Consider the following 24,979-nt stretch of genomic DNA (forward strand, 5'->3'; position numbering starts at 1 on the left):
ACCCACCTTTTTTAAAAAAAATAAAAGGCCCTCCTGAACAGTCCCATTGTGCACATTCTGCAGAATGATAGAAAGGTGGGAGCAAAAAGAAATGAATAATAGCGAAAGAGCCAGGCCACCAGCCTCCAGACTGGGGGGGATCTGTCCCCCTGGAGAAAACGGCAGTTTGGGTGGGTGGGCAGGCTGTGTGGCATCACCTCCCTGCTGAGTTCCCTCCCCAAATCGCCAGAAATCCCCCAGCCTGTTGATTATACCTGACTTGCACTGTGTGCTCTTGCCTTGGATCTCAGTGAGAAAAAACAGCCCCCCCCCCAACACCAAGGGGACACACCAAGCTCAATTCTGCCTCCCGTGACTTGTAAGTGGAAGGATGCCCTGCACTGGCAAAGCCCCTGAAGGCGCCTCTCTCTCGTGGGTCTCCAGCCAGCCCCTTTGAGACCCCAGTGAGATGGGCGTGCGCCCTTGGGGCCCTGCTCCTTGGGAATGCTTCCTTCTGAACTCAAGCAAGCGAGGAAGAAGGGGGTCTCCCAGCAAGGGCCTTTGGAAGAGGCAATGCCCCAGCCCGGACTAGCAGGCCTGCCTGCCTGCCTGCCTGCCACAGACCTTGGGGAAGCCCAGTCTCCTCCTCAGCCCACAGGCAGCCTCCAGGAGGGATAGGAGCCGCCCCCCCCCCCCCAATGTCTTTGCTCGTGCTTCTCCCAGGCCACGGAAGCAGCATGCTGGGCTGGGGAAGGGCGCGCCTCTGGCCTCTCCCAGGTAGGTCCTATTCACCTGCCAGTGTCGGACAGGCCCAAGATGCCCCCAAAGAGCTGCTAGCAGCTCCCGGAGCCCTCCAGCGGGGCAGCCACAGGGGCTTCTGTGCTGGCGTTTCCAGTCCTGGATAGCTTGGCTCCCCCGTCCCCTGGCAACCTTTCACCCCAAGGAGACAAAAGGCTTTTCTCCTGGAAGAAAAGGAGAATGACCCCCTCCACCTCTTTCATCTCCAACGACAAAGGCACAGCTGTTATCCCCCCCCCCACTGCCCCCTCTAATTGGAATGGCACTCCTCAGTGCCTCCCCCACCATGGTGCCCGGGCAGGTCAGGGCCCACCACAGCCAGTCCCCCCCCCTCTCCTCCTGCCTTAATGTCTCCGCAGCCCCCACCGCTTCTCCGATGCACTCTGGCTCTGCAGCTGCCGCGTCAACGGCCTCACACGTTCATCAGCCCCCCCCCCAATAGAACCCCCTCGTGCACTTCTGCAGCTCATGCTAGAGAGGGCACGCGCACGCGCACACGCCCCATTTGGCTGCCTGGAGTCTTCGCTGGTGTTTTCCTTTCTGACTGTGCAATTGTTATGGGATGTATTCTTTAACACTAGGAAACGGCAAGCCCCCCCCCCCGCCCGAGCTGCCCTGGCTCTCCCCCCCCCCCCAGAAACAGGCCCTGGCCTGCCCGTGCCTGTCTTCCCTCTTTTAGGGGCATGGGGCTTGGAAGCAGAGCCCCTCTGGGCCTCCCTCCAGAAGCGTCCAGAAAACCCCGGCGCTCCCCTCCCCCTTCAACGGTGTGAGTTGTGCCCCAGAAGCCCCTCGGAGGGCTTGGCTGCTCTTTCCGCCCTGCAGGGCAGATGCCCGGACGCCAGCCAGCCAGGCAGTGTGGCCCTTGCAGCACGGGGCAAGGAGAGGCCTCTTCACAGGGCGGCGGCTGCTGCTGCCCCGCTTCTGCCAGGGTCCCAGCCTCCGCGCTTGCGGCTCACACCCCTCACACAGGAGCCTGCGGGCTCGGCTGAGGACTGCTGTGGCAAGCTACAGCCCTTCAAGTATGGAAGGAACATCCCCAAGGCTATTGTGCGCATCGGGATTTGAACCCAGGCCCACACCCACCATACCCATACCGCCCCCCCCCCCCGAGCTCACTGCCACTCCTGTCAGTGCACGGAGGGGGGGATCTAAAGCCAGATTAACAGGTCCAGTTTAGTTCTATTACAAAAGTTTCCCACGGAGGCCGGCACCCTTGGCTGAGCTCCATGCAGAAGACGCCGTCCTGTTGGGCTGTTTCAAAGGTCTGCTTTCTTTCTCCACCCACTAGACATTACCACCCTAGATGGATGCTTCATAACACAAACTTTGCTAGGAAGACAAGAAAGGCCTTGGGCCAGGAGCGGGACACTTGGGCAGTGCCCACCCAAGGCCCAGCCAGGAAGGCTCCGGAGTTTCAGGCTTCTCAAAAAAGGGTGAGGGGAAAGGGCCTGCGCAGACCAAGAGCAAGGCCTGGCGAGAGAGACCAGGAGCAGGCCGTCCTGGGAGATGCAGTGAGCCTGATGGGAGCCGCTCCTTGTCCAATGGGCATTGTGGTTTCACAGGCCTGTGGCCCTTCAGGGATTGCAGGACCCGGGTCCAGCAAGGGCAAGCGAGCACAGTGCTCGGCCACAGAGCTCCCCGCGCCCTGCTCCAACTGGATTTCAAGAGGCATTTTTCTGTGCTGCTCTCGCCGCATGAAAGGTGCCCCATGAGTCAGGGTGGCTCCTGGTCAGCAGAAGGCACCACGTGTAAGCAGAGAGTGGAAGGCTGCCTCTGAGTCACTTGCATGGGCTAGCTCAGGGCAGGGGGTGGCCCCCTTGCCAAAGGTGGGGGAGATCTCTTTGTCCAGGGCCACAAGAGCCCTGGCGTGGGAGGGATACCAGGAGGACAAAGCAGTCAGGCCTCCAGCTCTGCCGCGGTGGATCTGAGCCCCTGCTATGGCAGACGGTGGCAAACATGCTGACTTAACAGCCACTCAGAGTGGTTTACAAAGTATGCCATTATTATCCCCACTACAACAGTCACCCTGTGGGGTGAGTGGGGCTGGGAGAGCTCTGAGAGAGCTGTGGCTGACCCAAGGTCACCCAGCTGGCTTCCAGTGGAGGCAGGGCCGGTGCGTCCATTGAGGCGGTGGGGGCAGCCGCCGCAAGCACTGAACGTAGAAGGAGGCGCCGTCCCTGCTTGCCTCTCCACCTCTTCGCTGCTGCTGCTCGCCTCGGGTCCCGGCGAACCAGGCACCCCAGCGGCATGGCAGCGAGCAGGTATCTCGCCTCAGGCGCCAGAAATGCTGGTGCCGGCCCTGAGTGGAGGAGTTGGGAATCCAACCAAGTCTCGCCACTCTTAACCACTATGCCAAACTGGCATCCACTTCTGCCACCCCGCAGGATTCCCAGGCAGCCCTCTGGCTGGCCAGCCACCCACCCGGGCTCTGCTGGCAGCACAGACCTCCGGTTCAGCTTCTTCTCTGCACTGGCAGGGTCCTCCTTCCCAGGCCTTGGGAGGAGGGGATGGCTGGGGCGAGCCCCCCTCTTCCCTCCAAGGAGTCCTTGCTGAGATGCCGTTTCACACCACGTGGGGTCCTGGGTGTGTCTCTTCCCTCTTAGGCCAGCGGTCAAGCGTTCAGCTTGGCAGGCGCTCTCAGGCTTGGCAGACCAGCTCAGGTTTCGCCAGCCGAGCAGGACCAAGGCCTCCGCCACCGCCGCCTGCACACGGGCTGGACAGGGGCCGCTGGTCCTCTTCGGGGACGAGGACTTGCTGCCTGCCTGCATCCCAGAAGGTGCTTCTGCCCAGCTAGACTGCGCCAACCCTCCAGAAATAGCCCAGCAGGCCTGCGTGGCCTGCTAAATACAGAAAGTGCCTCAGCGCTTGTGACCTTTGGGAGCCCCACGGGCAAGTGGCATGGCCGGGCAATGGCTGCTGCCTGCACACCCCCAGCACAGAGGAGCCTCGGACTAGGCCTGCACCTCACACAGGAGCAGGGGACTGAGCCTGTAGCCAGCCAAGCGTTCTGCGGCGCTCTGGGGCCAGCTGTGGGCAACCGGCCCCCGTGAGGCTGAGTGCAAACTGCTTTTTTGCAAGAAAGAGCAAAAGGAAGGGGAGGCACGCTCCGGGGCCCAGGGGCTGCGCTCACCAGTGATCTGGACGCCATGGGGAAGAGAGCAGCTGCTGCAGCCGTGGCACCGCAGGGGCAGGAGAGGGCGCTTGGCAGAGCTGCCTCAGAGCTCTCCTTGGCTGCTTGTTGGTCGCCCCTCGGAAGAGGCCTCCTTGCCCCGGGGGAGGATCCGGACACCCAGCCAGCAGCCGTGAACGGCAGGGGACATTCTTGGCCCCCGGATTCTGGGGCGCTCCTGGAAAGGCTGCAGCAAAAAGGAGTAGGCAAGGGAACCAGGATGCCGAGTCAATCCCGCTGGCAAGAGCAGGGCGCTGGCAAGGACGCTAACGGGGCGGTGGTGTTGTAAGCCCTGCGGACCCGCAAGGGCTGCTCTGCTTTGGGCCCTCTGAGGGGGGCTATCCTCCCAGGCCTCTGCCAGGCTGTGCTTTTGCTATCCGGAGCCACTTGTCTCCCGGAGGGGGGCTTCGCTGCTCTGGGGTGCCTATGCTGCCTCCAGCTGGTCGATTAGAGCATCACCCTTGACCAGGGCCAGTACTCCCGTCTGCATCGCCATTTACAGGCGTCACCTCGCGTCCACGTCTCCTGCTCACTGCAGGCACTTGCGCATTCCGTGGATCTAGCGATCTATTGACTGACCGCCTGCCCTCTCTGGCATCCTTTTAGTAATGTGCTTGAGAGGGGCTTATTGTGGTTACAGATAACGTGGTAACTTCCAACATTCAAAATATTATTATTAAAAAGAAATGTACACGCACTCTCTCTCTCTCTCTCTCTCTCTCTGCACAGCAGTGGATCAAACATTCTCTGACTGTTAATCTTTGCATGGACTGCCTGCCCCTTGTTAGCTCCAGGTAGCAAGAGCTACTTGGAAGGGGCAGCTGAGCCCCTGCTGCCTGGCTGCAGTTTCTGTGAGGCCCACTGAGAGGCTGCTGGTTAACTGAGGACTGTTCCGATCACCAAGCATGCTTACCCATCACTACAGGTAAATCCTTGTCCAGGTTAAGTCTTGCTGTGCCTGAAAGAAGCCAAGTGGCACCCACCACTTCGCCAAGAATGCTTTGGCATTGCCCCAAAAGGGAGGCTGGGCTCCAGGAGCTGTAAGGGGTGCACTGGGGGCTGAGAAGCTCAGCTCTTGCACCATTTACCTGGAATGCTCAACTAAGGTGGCAAACCCTACGAGGCCAGGAAAAGATTTTGCAGTGCTCTCCAACACCCATTGTTGGGCTTTCGGACTAGACATTGAGGGGCTTATCCTCCAGCAAGCTACCAAAAGGCCGTGTGCTGCAACCCCCCCCCCCCCCATGCCAACACACTCAGCAGTTGTCAGTGTATTCATTGCCCAGGCAGAGGAAGGCACCGCCCCCCCCCCCCCCACACACACGCCAGGCAGCTCAGTCCTGACTGCTGAGAAGCCCTTTGCTCTGGCTGAGACTCGTATTGAAGCCACCCTTTCCAGTTCTCCTGGCATGCAAGGGAGGGGCAATAACTGTGAACCCCCACTCACCCCCCCCCCGGTCGGGTGTGCAAAGATGGGCCCAGCTAGAAAAGGCAACCCCTGCGACCCTCCCGCCCACCTCCCAGAGCCAGGTGTGCACAGAGAGCCCAGCCTTTCATCCTGGCACAGGCTGAACTGACGTTCAAGATCTCCCCCCTATCCAGTGGGAAAGAGAACCACACAGCCCCCTCCCCAACCACCCCTTCCTGCATGTCATCTGCCAAGCACATCTGTCCACAGGTGGGCTGTCAAGTGGAGAATTGTGGCTCCTTCCCCTCCTTGGTCCCACTGCCCCCCGAAGAGCCTGCAGGCGCTCTGTTCGCCTTTCCTGGGAGTTCAGCGAGTTCCCTGCAGAGCAGCCTTTCCCTGGAGTTCTTCGCGGGGTCACCACCTCCAGGAGCTGGGATGACCTAGTCACGTGGCAGGAGCCAAAGTGGCAGAGAACAGAACATTCGTGCACATGGGGCCACCAACCCTGCGAGCAAGGCACCACGCTAAGGTGGCCTTCAATGGCAGTGGGGGCCATTCTGCCTCCACCCTCACCCTGGGGAGACAGCCAGGAGAACCTTGTCCAGTGCAGCACAGGTGACCCTTTGGGCTGTAGGAGTCCACGCAAAGACTGCCTTGAGCTTCTTAGGACCCTCCAGCCAGCCAGGGCAGCGTCAGCAGTAGCAGCAGCCCAGTCTTCAGGCAGACACCCCCGTCACGGCAGGGCTAGCCCTCTTCGGCCATGCACTTAGCGCCCGGCAGTAGACTGCTGCGGAGCAAGGAGGTCCTACCTACCTGTCCTGGCAAAAAAGCCATTTAAGCTACCCTGGGGCATTGCCCTCCTTCAGCGACTTCTCTGAAGGCACAGGACACACTTCGCAAGCTCCCCCCCCCCCCCACCAATATAGAAGCCTGTGATTCATGGCAGCCACCTTGTTGAACTAACACTGGCCTCCAGCGGCCATGCTGAGCACTGCAGGCCGCCCCAACCCGAAACTCAGCAAGGCTGCTCAGCAGGGAATTCACCACGGCTTGCAATGGGATATTTGCAGCCAGGATCAGAGAAGATCTGGGGCGGCACCTGGGCAAGCCCCCCCCTTTGCTTCCCATGCAGCCCAAGAAAGCACGCACGCACGCACGCACACACAGAGCGCCTGGGTGCAGGCCCACTTTTAATTTTGTGTAGAAAGCATTTCCCAAAGAGATGCAGAGTTGGATTTCTTTTTTTACAAAAATAGTTTAAAAGTGGTGCAGGAGGGTTTTTCTTTCTCCTTTTTGTGCACATAAAACCTCTACCTTTACATAACCTAATTTAGGCTACTAAAAGCCTGAGAGACAACAAATCCATTAAAAATTAAATGGGTTTTGATCCATCTGTGCTCCAGCATCTCTCACGCCGCCTCCAGCAATGCACAGAGACCTACCTATAAGCAGATTTAATTCACATCCTAAACCACCACTGCAGGAAAGAAGTTCATCGCATGCAAAGATTTTATATCAAAGCTATAAAGCAAGTATTTCTAGAACAGCCAACTTTTAGCCCCAGCACCTGAGTTTCTGCTTCACCAACAAGCCCCAGAGGACAGGCATGCCGTGCCACGCCGAGATCCTCAACGGAGGCAGCTCTGGAGGCACCAAGGGCACAGTATGCAGCCCCAAGCCAGCCCGCACACAGAAGGGCCTAGTTTCTCTTGCCTACCCACAACTCCAGAAATCAAGTTGTTCCACCAATCAAACAACGGCACCAGTTTCTCAAGGGGGGATTTAAATTTGGGAGCACTCCGCAGGGGCCAAATAAAAGGGCTCGGGGTCCCCATTTGCTCCCCAAATCCAATTTAGCCAGTTGCACCCCAAGATTCAGGAACCCAGTGATCCAGCGAAGAAAGGCTGCAGACGGGCCGTCCATCCGACTTCCCTGTTCACTCAAATACGTGGCCAACGTGAGCCACAGGCGGCCACGCCTTCCACTATCTCTGTGCCTTGTGGACAAGCAGCACAGCCGTTTCAAACGAGGCCTGCTAGAACTGGATGGAAAGCCTACTGTAAGCCGCTATCAGCTGGGAAATTCAACCAGAGGAGGAGCTTGACTGACTGAAAAAACAACAGGATTATAGGGGCATGCAGACAATGTCTGACACGTGGAACCTTGCAGAGGTTCAGATAAATACCCAGAATTGTTATTCATAGTAGCTTGGAAAGAAACAGATGCCCAAACCACAGGGAATACATTGACTGGTTGAGCGGGCATATCCTGATTGTCCATCAGTAACCTGAACGCATCAGCCACTCGGACCCAGCCCACCACATGAAATCCCCTCAGTCAGTGCAGAAAAGTATGCACAGTCTAGGAAATGCATTTCACATGTGCCAGGTGAGCCGCTCCTCAGGAGGTGCCCAAGAAACACCAGTCCTTCATTCCTGACAATATCCAGCCCCTCCACAGAAGCCAATTTGCTACTCTGGTCTAGGCTACGACTATGGCACGCTTTGCAGGAGAGTAAAATTCTGTACCAAGAAAAGCTGGCCATATATTAAATATAATATTTGGCCAAATATTTTTTTAAATGACGCAGATTCACAATTTTTTTATTCTGCATGGTTTATTCTAGTTTTGGTAGCTATCAGGAGGGGAAAGAACATTGAAGCCCCCTCCCTCATATCTGGTTCCGACCTTCGAGATTCTGGCAGACATTCCCCGGCCATGTCTTCACAGGCATGAGGGCTAGATCCCCAGGAGGCTGAAGCCACATGCTACAACCACTTTCCCCAGAGAATCACAGCACAAACATAGGCATGTATGTTGTCAACCACAAGTCAGCACTGGACACCCAGGCTGTAACATCCCAAGACTCTCAAAAAACAAGTTAATTAAAAGCACCATCGAGGAAGTGAGCGCCTGCCCAGGGAGAGTCAACAAGACTACTGGGAAAGGAAGCCCCGTCAGGGGCCACTTCGGCAGGTTTTGGGAGCCTAACAAGCGTGTGCACAAAGATGGCTCAGTAGATGTTACATATGACCGTATGTGCCCTGGAGAGTGCCGCGATCAGCCATCAAACATCTACTGGTGGTCCCGGGCCGCAGGGAGGCGAGACTGGCCTCAACCGGAGCCAGGGCCTTCTCAGTCCTGGCTCCAACCTGGCGGGACTCTCTTAAGAGGCTACGCGCCAGGATCTTTTGTCGTTCTGGCAGGCCCGCAAGACTGAGATGGCGCACTGGCCTCCTGGCATAGGGGTCGTGTGACCACCTGCCCCCCCCCTCTATGAGCATCTGCCCCCAAAGGAGTTACAGCCTGATGTAACTTATGTTTTTACTGTTGTAACCTGCCCTGAGCCCGCTTGCGGGGAGGGTAGGATAGAAATCCAAGGAATAATATTTGGACACCCAAAAGCCTGTTGACAAGATCTCTCACCAAAGACTCCCAAGCAAGATTAAAAATTTGTTAAACAGCAGGAAGCAGAAAGTAGGAATAAATGGCTGGTTCCTTAGAGAAAATTGGCATTCGGTCCAGAGCTTTTTAATTTGTCCATAAACGATCTGGACGGGAGCCACGAAGTGGCCAAGTCTGCAGACGACACACAGCCACTCAGGATGGTGGACACCAAGGCCGGCTGCGAAGAACTCCAGGAGGAACTCCACAAATTGGGTGAGGGGGCAACCACGTGGCAAACGAAGTTCTGTGTAGGCTGGAACATCCCCCTCCCCACTTAAATAGATGCCGACCGTTTCTAAACAGGCGGAAACTGAGATGGAAAGAGATGTTTGGGCTGTGCAAAGCTCCCCAACAGAGAGCCAGTTTGGTGCAGTGGTTGAGAAGAGCGGCAGGACTTGAACCTGGAGAGCCGGGTTTGCTTCCTTGCTCCTCCACTTGAAGCCAGCTGGGTGACATTGGATGAGTCACAGCTTCTAGGCGCTCTCTCAGCCCCACCCACCTCACAGGGTGTTTTGTTGTGGGGATAAGAACATACTTTGTAAACCACTCTGAGTGGGTGTTAAAGTCATCCTGAAGGGCGGTGTATAAATCGAATGTTATTATTAGTCAATGGCAGAGTCGATCCAGCATGCTGAAGAGGGCAAACTCCATACTGGGACACTGAGAAGACGAGGGCAGCCAAGGGAGTTAAGGGGTTGGAGCACCATTCCTAGGAGGAAAGGCTGAAGATTCTGGGACTTTGTAGCTTAGGGAAAAGATGGCCAAAAGGCGGACAAGGCAAGGCGACAGGGCCATTCCCCCCTCTCCCGTACTAGAACTGGGGCCACTGAAAGAGGTCAATGGGAAAGCGGTCCAGGCCAGAGGAAAGGGGACACAGTGATAACCATCGGCACAGGCGGGTTTTCAAGGGTTTCAGAGGTACAGAGGATCCATCAAGGGATCCCAGCCAGGGGGACTGAAGGGACCCTCCGTATCAAGAGGCAGCAAACCTTGAATCCCAGCGCTAGGAAGAGGCCTCAGAGGCAGGCTTTGGTCTGGACACCCTTGGCCCTCTAAGGCACCTTCTGGGGCACTGCGTGGAGCAGGATGGGGGGCTAGATGGACCACTGGTCTGGTGCAGCAGGGCCCCTTGCCCGTTCCCGAGGGAGCGATCTTAGGAATGTCAGCTATCTCAAGATCCAAGTTTCTAGGGCTCAAGCTGGAACGAGGGGCAACTGAACTAAGAACCGTCAGCGTACGCCCAGCAAGACCAGTGCCCTTCCTCTCAGCCAACCACACTGGTGCCCTCAAAGACACAAACTGAAACGGGAAAAGGACCAAGAGACCCCAGGCACTGCAAATGGCCAGGCCACCTCCACCTAGCAGAACATCCATGCAGGGTAACTGTAGGCCAGGAGGCCCTGGGCCTACGACCTCCCTGCAGGTAGGCCACAGAAACGTGTCCACAACTATGTTGCAAGTCAATGGCATCAACTGCATTTGGAAACGGACGTGATCCCTTGCCAATGCAGAGAAGGGAAGTCCCATCTCCAGCTCAGCTGAGCGCCTCCCTCTGGGCACAGAGTGGCATGGCCCCCCTCCAAGCACACCAGAGCCCAGCGGAGCCTGGCAGCTCCCTATCACTTCCAGGCAGGCCTGTGAGTTCAGCTGGAAGCCCGAAGGCGATCAGCAGGGCTCGGCAGCTCCTTCTGGCTGGGGAAGGGCCTTCCACAAACACCCCCGCCCTTCACTTGCATCCCCTAGTTTGGTAATATGATTATTTGTACGTGTTTAAAGCACTCCCCACATTTTGCGGCAAACTAAGGAGGATTCTGTACCAGACCCATTTGATTTAACATGGAGAACACATCAGAGGCGCTGGACCAAAGCGCCCCCACAGACCACCCCCCCTCAGGCACCTCTGCCCAGGGGAGCCGTTCTCCTGAAGCAGCGCCCATCCAGCCCCCACAGCCCCCGAAGGCAAAAAGCCAAACAGCAGACAGACTCCAGTCCGAAACAGGCTCCGTCTTCTGGTGCCTCCTGTGAGCTCCAGGGAGATCAACCCACGAGGCTGGCCACGACCAACGGCTTCCTCCTGCTCCTCCCATTCCGAGGAGCCTTCCCAAGCCCCGGTTGGCTGGCTGGCTGGCTGGCTGGCTGCCTGCAGGAAAGCAACTGGGCCACGCGCGTTCCCGCCCTTCGGCCCAAGGCAAGCAGACTTCCCATCTTCCCCACGGGTGAGGGTTGGCCTCCGACGCCTGGCGGGCCGAGACCCAGGCAGGAGCTCCTCCGGGGCAGGGCGCCATCCAGAGGCAACGGTGACAGCTGCCCATTCTCAGATCCCTTTAGAAAACGGGCTTTTAACCTCAGACTCTTGTAACTAAAGGAAAAACACTTTGGAGTGATGGGAAGGGAAAGCAACGCCACTCAGGTGTCCTGAGTGGAAACCGGGAGAGTGGGGAAGCCGGGGGGGGGGGTGTCTGGAACTCCCTTTTGCCAGGGGACAGCCCCCTCCTCTACCAGAGTCTCCCAGGAAAGCCTCCGTTTGCCATTGTAAAGGCAGAACCATGCAGACCAGCCTGATGCAGCCCCAATTAAAATCTTCAGGCAGATCAGCCACAGCCACAAAACCTCCACGAGGATCCACGAAGCGCCTGCTCTTGCCAAGAGCTCAGGACCCAAAGCCTGCAGAGCTCAGCCACGGAGGCTTTGCTACTGAAGGAGAGCACCAAGAGACCCCGCTACAACTGGAGAGAAACGCCCCCCACCCCCACCCCCCGACGGCTGTATCATTGGGCACCCCAGAGAAGCTATACTAGGTTTGGGAATAAGACTGGAGAGAAAACTTACTGAAAAGCTCAAGACCCGAAGGGAAGACCAGGGAGAGGGGCCCCTCCACCCGCACTGGCCCCATTCCTGCAGCCTTTCCACTTGCACCGAGCTACAGGCCGGCAGGAGTAAATCTTGCCCGGAGACTGCTAGAGGGACAGACACGAAGCCAGGGCCAATGTGGCACGAGGAGGAGGGGACAGCAGGACACCCCCCCCCTTTCCCAAAACAGGCTGCTTGGAAGACTGAAGGGGCATGTCAGGCTTCAGGAAAGGGGGCAGCAATTCCAGCAGGCGGGAGGAGAGAAACTGGTGGGAATTGCCGCCCCCCTTCCAGAAACTTAAGCCCTTCTAAAGGTCTTCAGAAGTGTGTTGCTGGAGACGGGCCTGCACTGGGGAGGCCCTAAAAGCACCCCACTCCCAGCAAAGAGTGCAAAACAGCCAAATATCTGCCCGCCTGACTGCTCTATTGAACCTGCAGCAATCCCTGGGGCAGCTTCAGAGCCCCAGCTTCAGATCTGCAGCACGGGGACACCCCCATGGCCGGCTGGGCTATGCCCCACCTCTTGCCAGGCCACAAGAAGGCGTTCCAGGGCAATGGGCGGGGTCTCTGGCACTCCACCACCCACCGGGAGGGGGCTGGCTCCTCCCACCAGCACCAGCAACTCAAGTGCCCAAAGACTTCATCCGAGGGCGAGGGGGAGGGGACAGAACTGGGTAGGAGGGACGGCGCCCTCTGCAGCAGACAGCACAGGCAGTAGACGTTGCCCCACCCCGGGTGGGGCCCCAAGGCACATCCCCTCTTCCTAGCAGAGGGGGCAGGGGGCAGGGGTGATCTGTTTTCTGTCCTCCAGCTGAACACAGGGGCTCAGTCTCTGGCGCTACGAGGTCTGGCACTGGACGTTGTGACGCATCGGATCCTCAAAATCATCCTCACGGTAGACCTCCCCAGCGAAGCGCCGCCCGTGCTCCAGGTGCGGAAAATACTCCCGCAGCTCCACCTCTTCTGTGTCTTCAGTCGCCATGACCTCTTCCCGGTGCGGGAAGAAGGCCTGGAATTGACGGAGCTGGTGGGTGGGAAGCCAGCCGGGTTCCGGGAACTTCACCTGGGTGAGAAGAACAAAGTGCCTTGGCGAGCTGGATCAGGAGTGCCACCAGGTCCCTCCTTTGCTGACTCCCTCCGACTGGCCATTGGGATGAAAGAGGCAGGCGCATCTGGACCAGGGTGGCAGGCGGTGGCCCGGGGCCTTCCCCGGGCTCAGGCCCAGTTTGCGCTGGGAAGGCTAAGCTCCCAGCCCTCGCGGCCGCCCAACAAGACCCCCGAGGGCTGCCTTGGGCCGCCTTCCCATTTCAGGCTCAGCGTCTCAATACCTGGAATTGGATGATGAGCTTCCCCTTCTGGGAGGGGCTCCGGTAGACCGGCATCCCTTCACTGGGGATGCACTTGACATCTCCAGGTTTGATAATGGCTCCTAAGGGACAAAGCAAAGACAGACGTGAAGGGAGTCCCGCATGCCTCTTGGCCCCAAGCCGCCACCCATCGCAGCATGAGCGTCTGAGTTTCCAGCCCATTCTGGTGCACGAGACTTCAGGCAGGGCTGACTGACCACCCTCAGGTCTTGCAATGAGAGCCGGCCGGCCGGCCAGCCAGCCAGCCCCCTCCCCGCCCCCCACCCAACATCTACACTCTGTGCTCCTCAAGGACTCCATTCTGGTATTTAAACAGTGCTTGGAAGCAAACGCCTTCGCTTGATGTGTCAAACCAAGACGCTGCTTCTCCCAACCATGTTCCTGGAACACGGGATGCTGCCTGAAAACTAGTCAGACGGGTTTATCTTGTCCGGTCTGGTCTCCACTGGCTGGGGCAGCTCTCCAGGGCCTCCACGGAAGGAAGGCCTTCTCCTGCATCTGCTGCCTGAGAAAGCCCTTGCACGGTAGACGCGAGGGACAGAACAGAGCGGGGCACTGCAGGCACCAGCCACTGGCCCAGCCGAGCACCGCGCCCTAAGTGTCGCCCCGTTTCCCTTGCTTCGAGGCCCAGGGCCCCTGCCCACCTGGCCGGGAGGAGACAAGCAGCCTCCTGTTATCCAGGGTCTGGACGACCGTCTTGCAGCCACAGAGGGCATCCACAAGCTCAATCTCCTTCTGGATAACCAGATCGTTGCCGCGGCGTTGGAAGACCGGATGCTCCTTCTGGTCGAGGACTATGACGATGTCTCCAGGCTCCAGGCCCGGCCCCTGATCTCCTTCCTGGTGGAAAGTGATCTTCTGCCTGTCGGCCATGCCTATAGGGTCACACGACAGCAGGTTGCACAAAGGACGCGAACCCTAGACAAGATTCCTCTCTTCCACAGAAGGCCTACCCCGCCCCTTCCAGTGGGGCAAGTATCACACCGAGGGAGTTTGGGGGGGGGGGGAGATTCTCCCTGTTAAATTGGGGGAAGGGGGAAAGAGGGCAACCCAGGTCAAGGGCCGAGGCACCTACATAGCCTTGGCCTAGAAAATCAAACGCTTCCACCCACTACTCCGACTGTGATGCAACGATGTTAACTGAGCCAAGAGCTCGGCTCATAAGGTTCTTTTTCAACCCTCCAGACTTTACAATCTGCAAAGTAATCAGCTTTTAACTTGCAGGTGTTCTTTTTCTCTGGTGAAAGAAGCACAGCTGGTTCTGTTCCGTGACAAGGACGGAGGAGGCACAGACTGGCTGCGGTGGGCTCAGCCCATTTCCCGCATGGATGTTTAACACCTGGGGAACGGGGGCCCCTCTTGCTGACCCCCCCCCCCCACACAAGCAGTCCGAGGTTTGCGCCTGCCGAGCACTGCGCGTGTCCGAGGAAGACCGCGCGGCCTGTTGCCTGGTGGCACCAACCCAGCAGGGCACTGGCTATCCCTGAGGGAGGGAGGGAGGCAGGCAGGGAAACGGCTAGTTCTGGCAGCTGAGTTTATGGTGGGTGTGTGTTTAACTTTGCGTGCTTCGGGTACTGACTTATTGCTGGCCATCTTGACTCCTCATTTTTCAGAAAAGCAGGATGGGGTGACTTTAGACAGAGAGCGAATGCCCCCCAGAAACCTGGAAAACGGACGACCAGGCCAGCTCGGCAGGGCCAGCCCCTTCCCTGGGGGAAGGCAGCTTCCCGGTCGACCCCTCCTCTGCTGCCCAACCCCAGACACACCACGGAAAGGCAGCGGCTAAACCGACCGCACAAGGAATTCTGAGGAAAAGGCTGACCCAGTGGATTGTGCTAAACCGTATTTATGAAGGGCCGCAGCAGACGCTGCCCCTTGGCTCAGGGGTAACAATCAACTATGTTAGGTGCATCACTAACAACAAACATATTAATAAGTGGCAGAATTAATAAGACGCAGAAGCCTCTGCTTGACATGTATTTACGAATTAATGATTTTCCTACCTCTCGGAGTGTACGGGGGAAAAATCAGCAGCACAGGGGCTCGCGCGACTTTTTGCAACAGGCAGAGAGAAAGAGGGGGGCCCAGCTGTGGAAAGCCGGAGCAAGCCCTGGGGTGCGAGGGGCTGCAGGAGCGCCGCCCCCCCCCCCCCGGAGCTCCCACTCACCTTTGTCCAAGTGGACACTGAGGACCTTCTTCTCCCGAGTGACCTTCCGGCCATTGCAGGCGAGGCAGCGATCCAGGGGCCGCAGCCACTCCCCTTGGCCCTGGCACTGCGAGCACACCGTCTGGATGTGGTGCACCACGTTTGGCCCCAGCTGGTGAACAATGACCTCCACGCCAGAGCCATGGCACTTGGGACACCGCGTGTCAAGGCCTTCTCTCCCTCCGCGGCCTGAAAGAGACCCCCCCAACATGTTCCAGAAGAGGCTCTGGACAAACCAAGCCCTGCCCTGCGATGCACAGTCCAAAGGGGCCACAAGCAGTCCTGCTTGTGCCACTAACCCGAACGTCTGCCAGGAGTGGAGATTAAGAGCACTGTTTGGAAATGTGTGGGCCATGTATGTGGCCAGAGGCTCCGGAGACCTCCTCTTGGCCAAGGAGAAGGACCAGTCACCATGCTTCCACCTCCCCACCCTCCGAGCTGGAGAAACAGAAGGCAGGCCACGGCCTCGCCGGGGTAAGGGGCCAGTCCAGCCTCCTTGGGGGGGGGCCCTCACTCACCACCACAACTTCGACAGATGACGTTCTTCTGGAGGGAAAGCTTTCGAGTGGCCCCGTTGTACAAGTCCTCCAGGGTCACAGACAGCTGGTGCACAGCTGTCTTTCCTAAAAGACGGCAAGAAGAAAAACTGAGGCGATGCTGCTTGGCCTTAACAAACGAGTCCACTGGGTGTGAGAGCCTAGCCCAGCTAAGAAGCGCACTGGCTGCCTGGCCTAGAGCCCAGTCTCTCTCACCTGACCCACTTTTCCTGCTTGTTATCTAGGGCATTTCAGTCCTGCCCGTCTCCAAAGGAGCTGGGGTGGCAGGCATCACTCTCACACCTCACCTTATCCTCCCAGCCATGCTGTGAAGTGGGTCAGGCTGAGACATCGCAGCTGCCACTTCACAGCACAGGAAGGTCTGGAATCCGGTTCTCCCAGATCTTAGACTGATAGACTAACCACTACACAGCACTGGATCTTTCATCTTCCTCCGAAGAACAGGCGTCCCTGTGGCCACCGAAGCACTTTAAACTTTCCAAAGGAAAAAAAAGAAACCAGCCCCACGAAAACATGGCAAGAGCCCGAGGAAGCCCTCTGGCTTCGGAGCAGCCAGGCACACCGGCCAGGCCCAGGGACAGCATTCAAGGCACAACAAACTCCTGCAGTTTCTAGCAGGCCCATCTGAAAGAGGGCCACCGTCGACTTTCTCTCAGCCTAGCCTACCTCAGAAGACGGTTGTGAGGATGGAAGAGAATTTCAGTGAAACAGCAGGAAGGACCCTAAACGCCACAAAATGTAACTGAGGGGGGGGGGCTGGGAAAAGCAGAAGACGCCCCCCCCCCCCAACAAGCTGTCTGTGTACGTGTGACCACATTTTCCTCAGTGGAAGAAACAGTCAGCACAGTAAAGGCTCCTTCAGAAAGAGACTCAGACTTGTGGGACTGGAGGCCTTTGGGACAACCCACCCCCACCCCACAGAGGGATATTTTTGCAACAAAAAAAAATGCCCTGGCACCAGCCCTCTCCAGCGAGGGAAAATCAGGCCAGAAACAAGCTTCCAGACAGACACTTGCTGTGAGTTACGCTGGCAAGTTACACAGGAGATAAAGAATGTGAGAAGCTGGGATCTGGATGGATGGGGGAGAAAGATCCCGGGAAGGAGGACGCAATCATGGGCCCTGCTACAACCGGAGAGAGAACACCCCCCCCCCCACGGCTGTATCCGCCGGCTTCTGCCCAAAGAGGAAGGGCTGCTGTGCTGCCGAGGGGCTGGAGTGGCCTAAAGTCCAGAGTGCAGGGCTAGGGCCTGGAACAGCCAGCCCAAATCCCAGTGACCGCGGGCCCACCAGTCTCTCCATCGCAAGTAGCTGTTGTTGTAGGGATTAAATGAAAGAGAGGAGAACTCTGTGAAAAGCTGCTTTGGGTCCCCGATCAGGGAGAAAAGCAAAATATAAAGTGAGCGTAATAGGTAAGAAGGACACATACCGCGCCCCACCCACCCCTGGTGTGGCTCACCGGAGCCCCACCCCCAGGAGAGCCCGTTCCATTCTGACCAGGCCGACACATCGCTGCAGCCCACTTAGTCCGGTTTCCCCAGAGAGGTCCCCTCCCTCTTCCTTACTACAGCGATGGCGTCACCCCTTGGGAACCCCCCCCACACACACACACACCCAAAGCTGCCACCTGCAAGCAGGGAGGTGCCAGAAGCTGTCACAAGGGAGGACCCAGCCACACACTTTATTTAATACGTAAGGAAACAGGCAACACACTTCCCTTCTGCCCCAAAGGCAAAAGAGCTGAAGGCCAGCCCCTCCTGTGATATGGGTCCCCACAAGCAGGACCAAGCACCTGCCGTGTATCCACCCCCTACTTCAACTGCGGAATTAAAGTACGACCCCCCCCTCCCCTGGCTGTGTTCACTCCAACCCGAGACCTGCCCCCCCTTCGCGCTCCAGTACCTCTCCTCTCCATCCGGGGTCCATGCATGCGGCTTCCTCCTCCAAAGAACAGGTCGAAGATATCCATCGGGGGCCCAAAGCCGCCTCTTCCCCCCACGCCACCTTCTTTCATGGCCCGTTCCCCACCGCGGTCGTACAGCGACCTCTTCTGTGGGTCTGACAACACCTCGTAGGCTTGAGAAATCTGCTTGAACTGCAGAGGAAGAGGGAGGCGTCAACGCACCCCTAGCAGGGGCAGGACAGGCCCAGGCCAGCCCCCGCTGCTCCCTTGGTACCTACTCGGTCCCCCTCACTGGGGTTCTTGTCAGGGTGGTACCTCAGCGCCAGCCGCCGATAGGCCCGCTTGATTTCCTCCATTGTGGCACAGGGCTTGACCCCCAGTAAGTCATAGTAGCCCGTTTCCTTCACCATCTTTCCTCACGAGAACGCTGGGGGGGGGGGGCAAAAGGACACGCACTTCAGCGACGAGAGTTCTTGCGCTGGGGGCTTACCGTGCTGCCTCCCCTGGCCCTCTCCCCAAATCTGCCCTCTGAGGCTTCAACGTCTTTACACGCAAGACAGAATCCTTTCCGAACAGCCATGAAATCAAAACCCACCGCCTGCTTTGGAAAAGCCCCTCGTTAAACAACGTTCATTGGCACACGAGGGGAAATGCCGCTTTGCCGTCTCACACGTAACAAGGACGAAGTCTCCAGAAAGGCCTTCCCTGGGCCCAGGGTGGTTCCGATAAACCCGCTGCCAGCCCGGCTCAGACCTCTCCTTGAGGGCAGCCAGGCAGGAGCTGCTTTCGGCTTGGGAGTCCCCAGGGCCCCCGCCCAGTGCTCGGGCCTCCTAATTAAATGCCCCGGAATGGGTCGGCGTCAGGTGGAGCCGTCCCGGCCAGCAAGAGGGTGTGGGCCAGATGGCGAGGGTGCTTATTACTCGGGCTGCTTCACAGGACGAGCGTGTGTGCCCGCCCGGCATGCCCTGCAGGGCACGGCGCACAAGCGAGAGAGCCGTGCCAGGGGAGGCAGGCAGGGCAAGCAGGGCAAGCAGGCAGGCGGCCACCACAACAGAGGGCAAGGAGGCGCGCCCTGCCCGGCGCAGGCTCAGGCGCTTCCTTGCCCCCTCAGCACAGCCTCTCGGCACCCGCCAGCGCGGCCTTCCCACCCAAGCCCTGGCGCAGCCTCCACCCCGACCCAGCGGCACCACAGGCAGAGCCCCCTGCCCAGCAAGGCCGCGTCCCCGCCGGGCTTTCCTTCAGGGGCTTGAGGGGGGCCCACGGGGGCCTCCCCGGAAACGCGGCCGCCCTGGGCCACCGGCCCCCTGCCCCGGGCTGCAGCCCAAGACCAGCCCCGGAGGTCGCACGAGGCCCCCCCTCCCGCCCCAGAGATCGCGGGCGGAGCCCTTTGCCAGGCGGGGCTCGCCGCAGCCGGCCTCGTCCCCCCCCCCCCGCCCTTCACGCAGGTCATCCTGCCCGGCCTCCCCGCCGGACAGGGCTCCGAACAGCCACCCCCGCCACCCTGCACCGGGCTGCCGATGGAGCCGCAGCCCCGCGGGCCCCGCTCCGGGCGGGATCCGGCCCCACCGACTGCGGCCTCCAGGGCGGACAAGGGGAGGCCGCAGGAGGAGCCCCACCCGCCCTCCGCGGCTCCCGGCAGGAGACCGGCACGGAGCCCTGGCCTGGCCCGGCTGCTGGCCCCGCGCGAGTCCGGCCGGCCCCCCCCCAACCCCCTCGCAGGCCGCGCCCGGAGACGCCGAGGGGGCCGCGCAGGGACCGGCGCTCCGGGAGGGGAAGGGGAGGGGAGGCCCCGCCGCTCACCCGCTCCCGCTCCTGCCGCCGCTCCGGCCTGGCCGCTTCCCCTTCCCGTCTGAGGGCTGCCGGGAAGCGCCGCCGCCGCCGCCACGCCCCCTCGGGAGCCCCGCCCCCGCTCTCTCATTGGCGGGCAGGCCCGTCCCCCTCACTTCCGGGTAGATGCAGAGAAGTTAGCCGTGTTAGTCTGTGGTAGCAAAATCAAAAAGAGTCCAGTAGCCCCTTTAAGACTAACCAATTTTATTTTAGCATAAGCTTTCGAGAATCAAGTTCTCTTCTTCAGATGCCTGATACAGTGAAGAAGAGAACTTGATTCTCGAAAGCTTATGCTAAAATAAAATTGGTTAGTCTTAAAGGGGCTACTGGACTCTTTTTGATTTTACTTCCGGGTAGGTGTTTGGATCCCGCGGGCGGCGGGGGCGGAGACTCCCTTTCCGGCACCGCCCCTCGCCAGCTAGGCCCGCCCCCCGCTTCCCGCCATTGGACCCTCGCGGCCGGCGGCGTCCTCCCTTCTTGCTGCTTTCCGCGTCCTGATTCGGTGAGTCTCGCGTGGGAGGGCGGGCCGACGGCAGCGCCCCCGCCCAGCCCGGAGCGGCCTTGAGAGGGCGGGGGCCTGGGCGGACCCCGAGGTGGGCGGGGCCGCGCGGAGGAAGGGCGGGGCCAGGGGGCGGGGACTTTCCAACCCTTCTCGGGGCTTCCGCGCAGGAGGCGCTTCTGCCCCCGGGGAGGCTCCGGGAGGGCGGGAGGCGGGCGGGAGACCGGCACGGAGCCTTGGCCTGGCTGCTGGCCCCGCGCGAGTCCGGCGCCCTGGGCCCCGCGCGGGGGTCTCTCTGGCCCCGGGGAGCCGCGCATCCCCCGCCCGGCTGGCGCGCCCCCCCCCTACCGCAGGAGGGAGGCCGCGTGGCCCGGGAGCGCCTGCAGCCGCGGGGGGCTCCGGCCTGCTGGGTGAAGGACCTCGCCGGTGCGGCCCGGCAGCGGCGCGTTTCCTGCGCTCTCGGGGATTCGCCTCCCCGCTTGGGAAGGCGCCTTTCCGACCGGGGTGGAGTCCGTTGCAACGGCCTTCCTCCTCCTCCTCCTCCTCCTCCCGTTTTGCTCTCCCGCGTCTCTCATGTGTCACGAGGAGAGATTCCCCCCCATGTTACTATTCCCGTCAAAATGCCAGGCTCTGAATGACAGACTATGGCGAATAGATCCCTGCACCATTGCAACAAGAAGTCCAGGCTCTGGGTCAAATGGTTTTTATTCAGAAATCAAATCACTTCCACAGAGATGTCCACAGGGTTACTCAGAAGCAGGGTAAGCGTCTGAGCACTAAGAGCAAGATTGACAGGAATAGTTACATGGGGGGGAAATCTCTCTTAACATGCACGTTTGCTCCTTCCCCCTCCCAACAATAAACGGGACTTTTGGTGCGCACTTGGGGTGAGAGCGTCTCAGGTATTTGAATTATCAAGCAGAGTCACTGAGAAAGCAAAAGGTCAAAGTCGAGACATGGCAATGCCTGGGAGCGAGCTGCCCGTCTGCAAGGTCAGAAGCACCGAAAGCTCCTGCAGTCCCTTAGCTAAGGCACCTGCCAGAAGCCTGTGAAAGAAAGAGTTATGGCATTGGCAATATGACACAGAGTTACAGCATGAAACGTTGGTTCAGAACAGCAGGTCAGTATGAGCATGAGCATTGGCATGGATGGGGCTCAGACATGACAGAAACGCTCGAGGAGGCGGTGGTAGAGACAGCTCCTTCTCGGCAAGCTGGGGCGTGGGGCCTGCTCCTGTTTTGCCACCACTGAGGCTCAGCTTGCCACAAAAGAGCCGAGCACCTTAGGCTGTGCGCGGGGAGGAAATGGGATCGGGGGGGGGGCACCAGACACGAGATTACTTTTGAGAGGTCCTGGAACTCTGTTCCACCACATTCCCGCAGAAAAAAGCCTTGCTTGCCAAATTACAATACTGCTGGAGTACAATCACGCCCCCCCCCCCCCGCCCTGGAGATTTGCTCAAAGTCACGTTTCCCATAAAATGTGTGCTGACTCAACCATAACCGAACCATTACTGGATCTGCTTGCACACAGGAGCTAATGGGCATGGAAATTCCTTATAATTTGGAAGTTTTCAAAAATGGTCACCAGTTCCTGCTGCATTTCCATGAACACGGGCCTGCTTCACTCGGAGTGTATCTCGTTCTGCGGCAACAAGAATGAGCCCACATTTTACGGAATATGTGACCGTTCTGGAGGCGCGCGACTCGGTAATACTTTCTGCATGCACAACGACTGTAAACTCCCAATACTATCTGTGAAGATATTAGGTAAAAGCAATTCCTTTCCTTGGGTGGGGCACACAGTATGCTCTCTGCTTCCCCGTGTGATGCCATGTTGATGAGAGCTTAAATTCCTGCTGCTACCTTCTGCCTTTCTCTGCCAACCTCGGGCAGGCACCTTCTCCACCTTTGGATCTCGACTGCTGTGTGTTTGCAGCTGGCCTCAGCGAGAGCGTGGGCTGGCCAAGGCTGTCGCTTACGTGGACCAGACCATCTCTGCCCACTTCCAAGCCATGAAGCCCCTGGTAGGATCTTGGCTCAGGCGCTTTGTTACTCTCACCTACTTCATAGGGTTGTTGTTTGTTTGTTTATATTCGATTTATATTCCGCCCTCCCCACACCAGCAGGCTCAGGGCAGATTACAACCAAATAACAATTTAAAATTACATTAAATAATTTGTACAATTTAAAAACCAATAAAACATTTCAAAATTACATAGTTAAAATACACGTACATATCCACAGTGGCACAATAATCTAACCGACCACCCGTTAACCATCTCCAGAGCATCGTAGCAGGGGATATTTAATAGATGGGGGTGTAGGGAGGGCATATTCTATACTCTACCGGCCAGGGGGCTCCACCTAGCATCGCCCATATGTCTGGCGGAACAGCTCCGTCTTACAGGCCCGGTGGAAAGAACAAATCCTGCCGGGCCCTGGTCTCCTTGGACAGAGCGTTCCACCAGGCTGGGGCCAGGACGGTGAAGGCCCTGGCCCAGGTCGATGCCAGGTGGGCCTCCCTGGGGCCAGGGTCCTTTAACAGATGTTTATCACTAGAATGGAGACTTCTCTGGGGTTCATATGGGGAGAGGCGGTCCTGCAGATACGCTGGCCCTAGTCCGCATAGGGCTTTGTAGGTTAATACCAAAACCTTGAACCTGATTCGGTACTCCACCGGTAACCAGTGTAGCTGACGCAATACTAGCGTTACATGTGCACACATCAGTATTCTGGTGATGACACGCGCTGCCGTATTGTGCACCAGCTGTAACCGCCGGATGAGGTTCAGGGGAAGCCCAGCATAAAGTGCGTTACAGTAGTCCAACCTAGAGGTGACCATTGCCTGGCCCGCTGTAGTCAAGTCGCGGGACGAAAGAGAAGGGGCAAGCTGCCCGGCCTGCCCAAGGCACAAAGAGAGAGCCTGTTTGTTGTTGCAATCGGAGACTCGGAATGCCTTGGGCACTGAGGGGGCGCTACACGTTGGTGTTATTTTCCTGCTTACAGCGATACGTCTCTTTGTCTAAGGGAAACTATTTCTAACAGTTGTGAGGCCAGAACAAAAGATGTTCCTGGGCAACTCCTTGAGAAGGGGCCGAGGCAAATGTGATCCTCCAACCAGGCCTGGATTCAGGCGGCAGCCTTCCCTGGCCCTCGTCTCCCCAGCCCCTGTTCTGCCTGAACAAGCAACAGAGCCAGCAAGGTGTCCAGCTGGTTGGAGTGTCCGACTAGGGTCGGGAGACCCAGGTTCGCAGCCTCGCTTGGCCCAGGGAGCGTGCTGGCTGAGTCTGGGCCAGCCGTGCCCTCTCAGCACAACCTACCTCGCAGGGCTCTTGCCTAGCCTCCTTTGAATGGGTCCCCGTTGGGGTGAAAGGTGTGGTGTTAATGAAGTAAGGAAATCACAATTCGTGCTGACTTATATAATTTCTCTTTTTAGTATCTCCTGTGCTTGGAGAAGGTTCGAAGCCCGGCTGCCTTTGGCCCTGCGAAGGCTTTCTGCCCGGCTCTTCTCCGGCACTAGGTGGCGCCCTGCCTCCTCCCTCCCGCAGCTCCAACCGGCTGTCAAAGATTTGTCAGGGAGGCAACTGGGTTGGATCTGCAGAAGTTCTTAAAATACTTTGCAGAGGAGTGAGCCGTGTTAGTCTGTAGTAGCAAAATCAAAAAGAGTCCAGTCGCACCTTTAAGACTAACCAACTTTATTGTAGCAATAAAGTTGGTTAGTCTTAAAGGTGCTACTGGGCTCTTTTTGGTTAAAATACTTTGCCGACTGATCACTGGTTAGCGGCTGGGGAATCTTCCTCCTGAGCTTCCCTGTGTGTTTGTTCTGCCTGCTGGGAGGAGGAGAACGCAGGCTGTGCTGGGCTGCCCAAGGCACCGAGAGAGAGCCTGCTGTGTTGTGTGGAACAGCCTCCCTGCTTAGGCATAGAACGTGCGGGAAAGACAATTAAGTAATCAAAACATGTATATTCCTCCTTGTTTGGTAAGGCGGGGAGGGGGGGAGCACAGCCTTGCTGGGGCTTCGGAGAGGCCTGCTTTTAAACTGGGCAAAGAGGGGCCAGTGCTGTGGTGGCGCACAGCAGGTGCTTTGCCGAAGGTGAGGGCAGGAGCTGCCTTGGCTAGGGGAGGAGGGCTTTCCCCACACTTTATGCCGCGAAGGAGAAAAGGAAGCGCACCAGAGCGAGCTGCGCTTAGGCACAAGGAGGTGGAGGAAGCACCGGCCAGGCTGAGGGCAGCAGCCCCTGATCCACTCCCACAGTAGCCAACTGCGGCTGAGTCAGTCCTGGAGGCGGGGTGTGTGTGTGTGTGTTTGTGTGTCTGTCAATAGGCTGCCCTCCTGGGGTCCAAATGCAAAGGATGTTTCTGTTCCATTTTGGCCCGCAAGGAGAAGGCATAAGGCAGGAAAGGCTCCCCATGAATCAGAGCGACCTTTTCTTTTGCTTCTTCTCAGAATAGCTGCATTTCCTGACCCATTCGGAGGAGAGGCATTACTCAGCGCTTGAGGGCTGATGTCACCCTATTATCTGCAAAGGCCGGCAGTGGGGGGAGGCTGTGTGTGAAAGGGGGGGGCGTTTCCCTGGCTTTGCACTGGCTTCCCTGCGAGCAGTGGTGCGGGTGGCTCCCTTTTGTCCTCCTCTTTGCAGCTCAAAGTCAAACTTCAGCTTTTCTGACTGGCCAAGACCGGCGGTTTAGGGGGTTTAAGTCAAATGATGCCTGGAGGGCAACAAGAGGCAGGGCAGATCCTGAAGCGCTGGAGTAAAAGGTTCCCAGGATCCCAGCCCCACCCAAAGCCCCCCACAGGCATCATGCTGCAGCCCACTGCCCTTGGCAACATGAGCCGGGGTGCTGTGTCTGAAGAAAGAGGGCCCCAGCTGGAGCAAGGGGGGTGGGGCTGAAGCAGTCGCTTACACCCCTTAGCTAGATTTGTGTACATTCTCTGCACCAGAACGCTATTCGCAGAAGGCTTCTCT

At 58.4% G+C, this 24,979-nt stretch overlaps 1 protein-coding gene across 2 annotated transcripts; it reads right to left on the bottom strand.

Annotated features, from left to right (window-relative positions):
- Positions 1–6,512: 6,512 nt before the first annotated feature.
- LOC129343180 (dnaJ homolog subfamily A member 1-like) lies at positions 6,513–19,579 on the bottom strand. Of its 2 annotated transcripts, XM_054999260.1 has the most exons (8): positions 19,485–19,579; positions 17,963–18,111; positions 17,684–17,876; positions 15,744–15,848; positions 15,187–15,414; positions 13,664–13,894; positions 12,981–13,081; positions 6,513–12,715 (listed from the first exon to the last, which is right to left on the bottom strand). In XM_054999260.1, the coding sequence occupies exons 2-8, from the start codon at positions 18,092–18,094 to the stop codon at positions 12,491–12,493; spliced, it is 1,215 nt and encodes a 404-aa protein (XP_054855235.1). In that variant the 5' UTR covers positions 18,095–18,111; positions 19,485–19,579; the 3' UTR covers positions 6,513–12,490. The 2 variants fall into 2 exon arrangements, with proteins under 2 accessions (XP_054855235.1, XP_054855244.1); XM_054999269.1 differs by lacking the exon at positions 19,485–19,579 and having other exon boundaries at positions 18,000–18,089.
- Positions 19,580–24,979: the final 5,400 nt, after the last annotated feature.

This window comes from Eublepharis macularius, chromosome 1, assembly GCF_028583425.1.
Source record: "Eublepharis macularius isolate TG4126 chromosome 1, MPM_Emac_v1.0, whole genome shotgun sequence".
NCBI lineage: Eukaryota > Metazoa > Chordata > Lepidosauria > Squamata > Eublepharidae > Eublepharis > Eublepharis macularius.

What these genes read in the sequence shown, in the direction of transcription:
- LOC129343180 (XM_054999260.1), bottom strand. Translation starts at nt 18,094, where the DNA reads ATGGTGAAGGAAACGGGCTACTATGACTTACTGGGGGTCAAGCCCTGT. An exon ending in CAGTGTCCACTTGGACAAAG is followed by an intron (nt 13,895 to 15,186) that starts GTGAGTGGGAGC and finishes GTGACCCTATAG; the next exon opens with GCATGGCCGACAGGCAGAAG. An exon ending in AGCTCATCATCCAATTCCAG is followed by an intron (nt 12,716 to 12,980) that starts GTATTGAGACGC and finishes CTTCTCACCCAG; the next exon opens with GTGAAGTTCCCGGAACCCGG.